The sequence below is a fragment of the Sprattus sprattus genome (assembly GCF_963457725.1).
Source record: "Sprattus sprattus genome assembly, chromosome: 8".
NCBI classification, from domain to species: Eukaryota; Metazoa; Chordata; class Actinopteri; order Clupeiformes; family Clupeidae; genus Sprattus; species Sprattus sprattus.
In genome coordinates, this window is record NC_137927.1 from 4067125 (window position 1) to 4068943 (window position 1819).

Below are 1819 nucleotides of genomic sequence, written 5' to 3' on the forward strand. Positions count from 1 at the left end.
ACTTTGAGATATGGTTTTACAGACAACTAGTTTTGGTACCATCCTCAAATTCATTTTGATAGCACATGGTCATGTGAAGGACAGATAAACACCTGTGTCTTCCCCACTAGCCATCATGGATATAGCCTATGTAGTTCTGTGTAACGGGCTGATACACCCTGCAAAAATGTAAGAAAAGCTTTCACACGCATGACATTGCCAGCTAAATTGCCAAAAGACACCAGTTAGTATGTTGGCAAGCTTCTATCAGTGTCTGCTGGGCTGTTGGTGTTTGCAAGGCTTTTGCATGCCTTTTAGGAAGTTAGCTTTCTAGTTTTGGAACAGAACTCCGTATTTATGCTTTAAATAGACAGGTGGTTAGGAAGGGATCCTCTTTTTGTTTCAGCTTTCTCAAGAAGAGGTGAAAAAAGTGTGTGGGGTAGCAGGCACCTGTTGTACTTTTACAGCACACACACACACACACACACACACACACACACACACACACACACCTGAGTCAGTGTGACGGCAATGGGGACTCATAATCGACATACATCACCTTCCATGTTGTCCTGTAGTCTTACACCACCTGCCTACATTTCTATGTGCATTACAGACAGACTGGATTCAGTTTGGTTTTAGGGATGTAGCTACTGAAAGTACACGTCACTCATATTGAAACTGAAATGATCAAGTCATAGCTCATGTTAAACATAACCACAAGTAACCATGACTTTACCCACAAGCCATGATCTGTTGCAGTTGCCCATGTATTTTTTTTTTTTTTTATGTGAGTATTTATAACTTGGGAAGGACCTTTCACCAACCCACTATCCTGCTACAAACAGAAGAACCTGAGCTGATGGTTAGTCTGCAGTCCACAGAGTTGGTCTGTGATCAATGTGTATTACAAAATCCAGAGGCTGGCCAGTAAGGGGACATTTTCTATAGGCAACAAGTAGGCCTACGTAAATCATCCTTTCCAAAGAGTTCCTCTCTTAAACTCAGACACATTCTCACAACTGCAATACATTTGAAATGTACTGATCGGAATAGATGTTCCTCCCTGCCCGATTACCCACATGATGGCGCTGTAGGCTTTACTCTGAATGTGATATACTTGTCAGAAAGTGAATTTGACAGAGGAAGACGGTAGCTGCACAGCTGAAGTTATTTGTAAACTTAAATTATACATGCAAAAATTTTAACTTGATGGGGTAAGGATGGTAAATATATCGCTGTAACCTCCCCGTGTTCATATTCGCAAGGGCGCTACCCGGACCAGACTGGGTGGGGACATTATTTTGCTCGAGGCCTACTGGTAACTAAGGTGATGTAGCCTAATGGTCCATATGTGAAAGGTAGACACTTGCAAATCAAAATTGGGCTATGAAACTGACATACGCATTAAATTACCGAACCATTTAAGCTAATCTGCATTGTACTAGGCTAGACAGAAATGTTGACTGTTCATCAAAACAAAACGTTGGAAAAAATACAAGAAGCCTAATTTCTGCTATAATTTTTCTTTTTTTAATCTCAAGGACCAGATACAAGCCTGCGACATGGGAACCGAGGGGAAGGTGGTTATTTATTTCCATATTTATTCGAACTGGCTGTATCCATAGGGCTGTATTAGTTATAGAAGTCTAAATGTTCTAACCTAACGATATGCGCACCGACGCTCACAGGTGATCCGGTGCAGAGCAGCGGTGGCCTGGAAGGCGGGAGAGGCCTTGATCGTGGAGGAGGTGGAGGTAGCACCACCCAAAGCACACGAAGTCCGTGTCAAGGTAGGCCTCTGTCGGAGAGATTAATGGTTAACCCAGGGATCAACCTT

The 1819-nt window shown here is 42.6% G+C and overlaps 1 protein-coding gene across 3 annotated transcripts in view; it reads left to right on the forward strand.

Moving 5' to 3' along the window:
* The first annotated feature begins 1115 nt into the window (after positions 1 to 1115).
* Positions 1116 to 1819, forward strand: part of LOC308369249 (alcohol dehydrogenase class-3-like) — a 6995-nt gene continuing 6291 nt past the window's right edge. The window contains exons 1-3 of one of the 3 annotated variants that reach the window (XM_080843592.1): positions 1116 to 1340; positions 1524 to 1562; positions 1671 to 1772. In XM_080843592.1, coding sequence (XP_080699718.1) covers positions 1545 to 1562; positions 1671 to 1772 — 120 coding nt within the window. In that variant the 5' untranslated portion in view covers positions 1116 to 1340; positions 1524 to 1544. The remainder of the gene's footprint in view (positions 1341 to 1523; positions 1563 to 1670; positions 1773 to 1819) is intronic. The other 2 variants (XM_080843591.1, XM_080843593.1) reach the window with 2 other exon arrangements.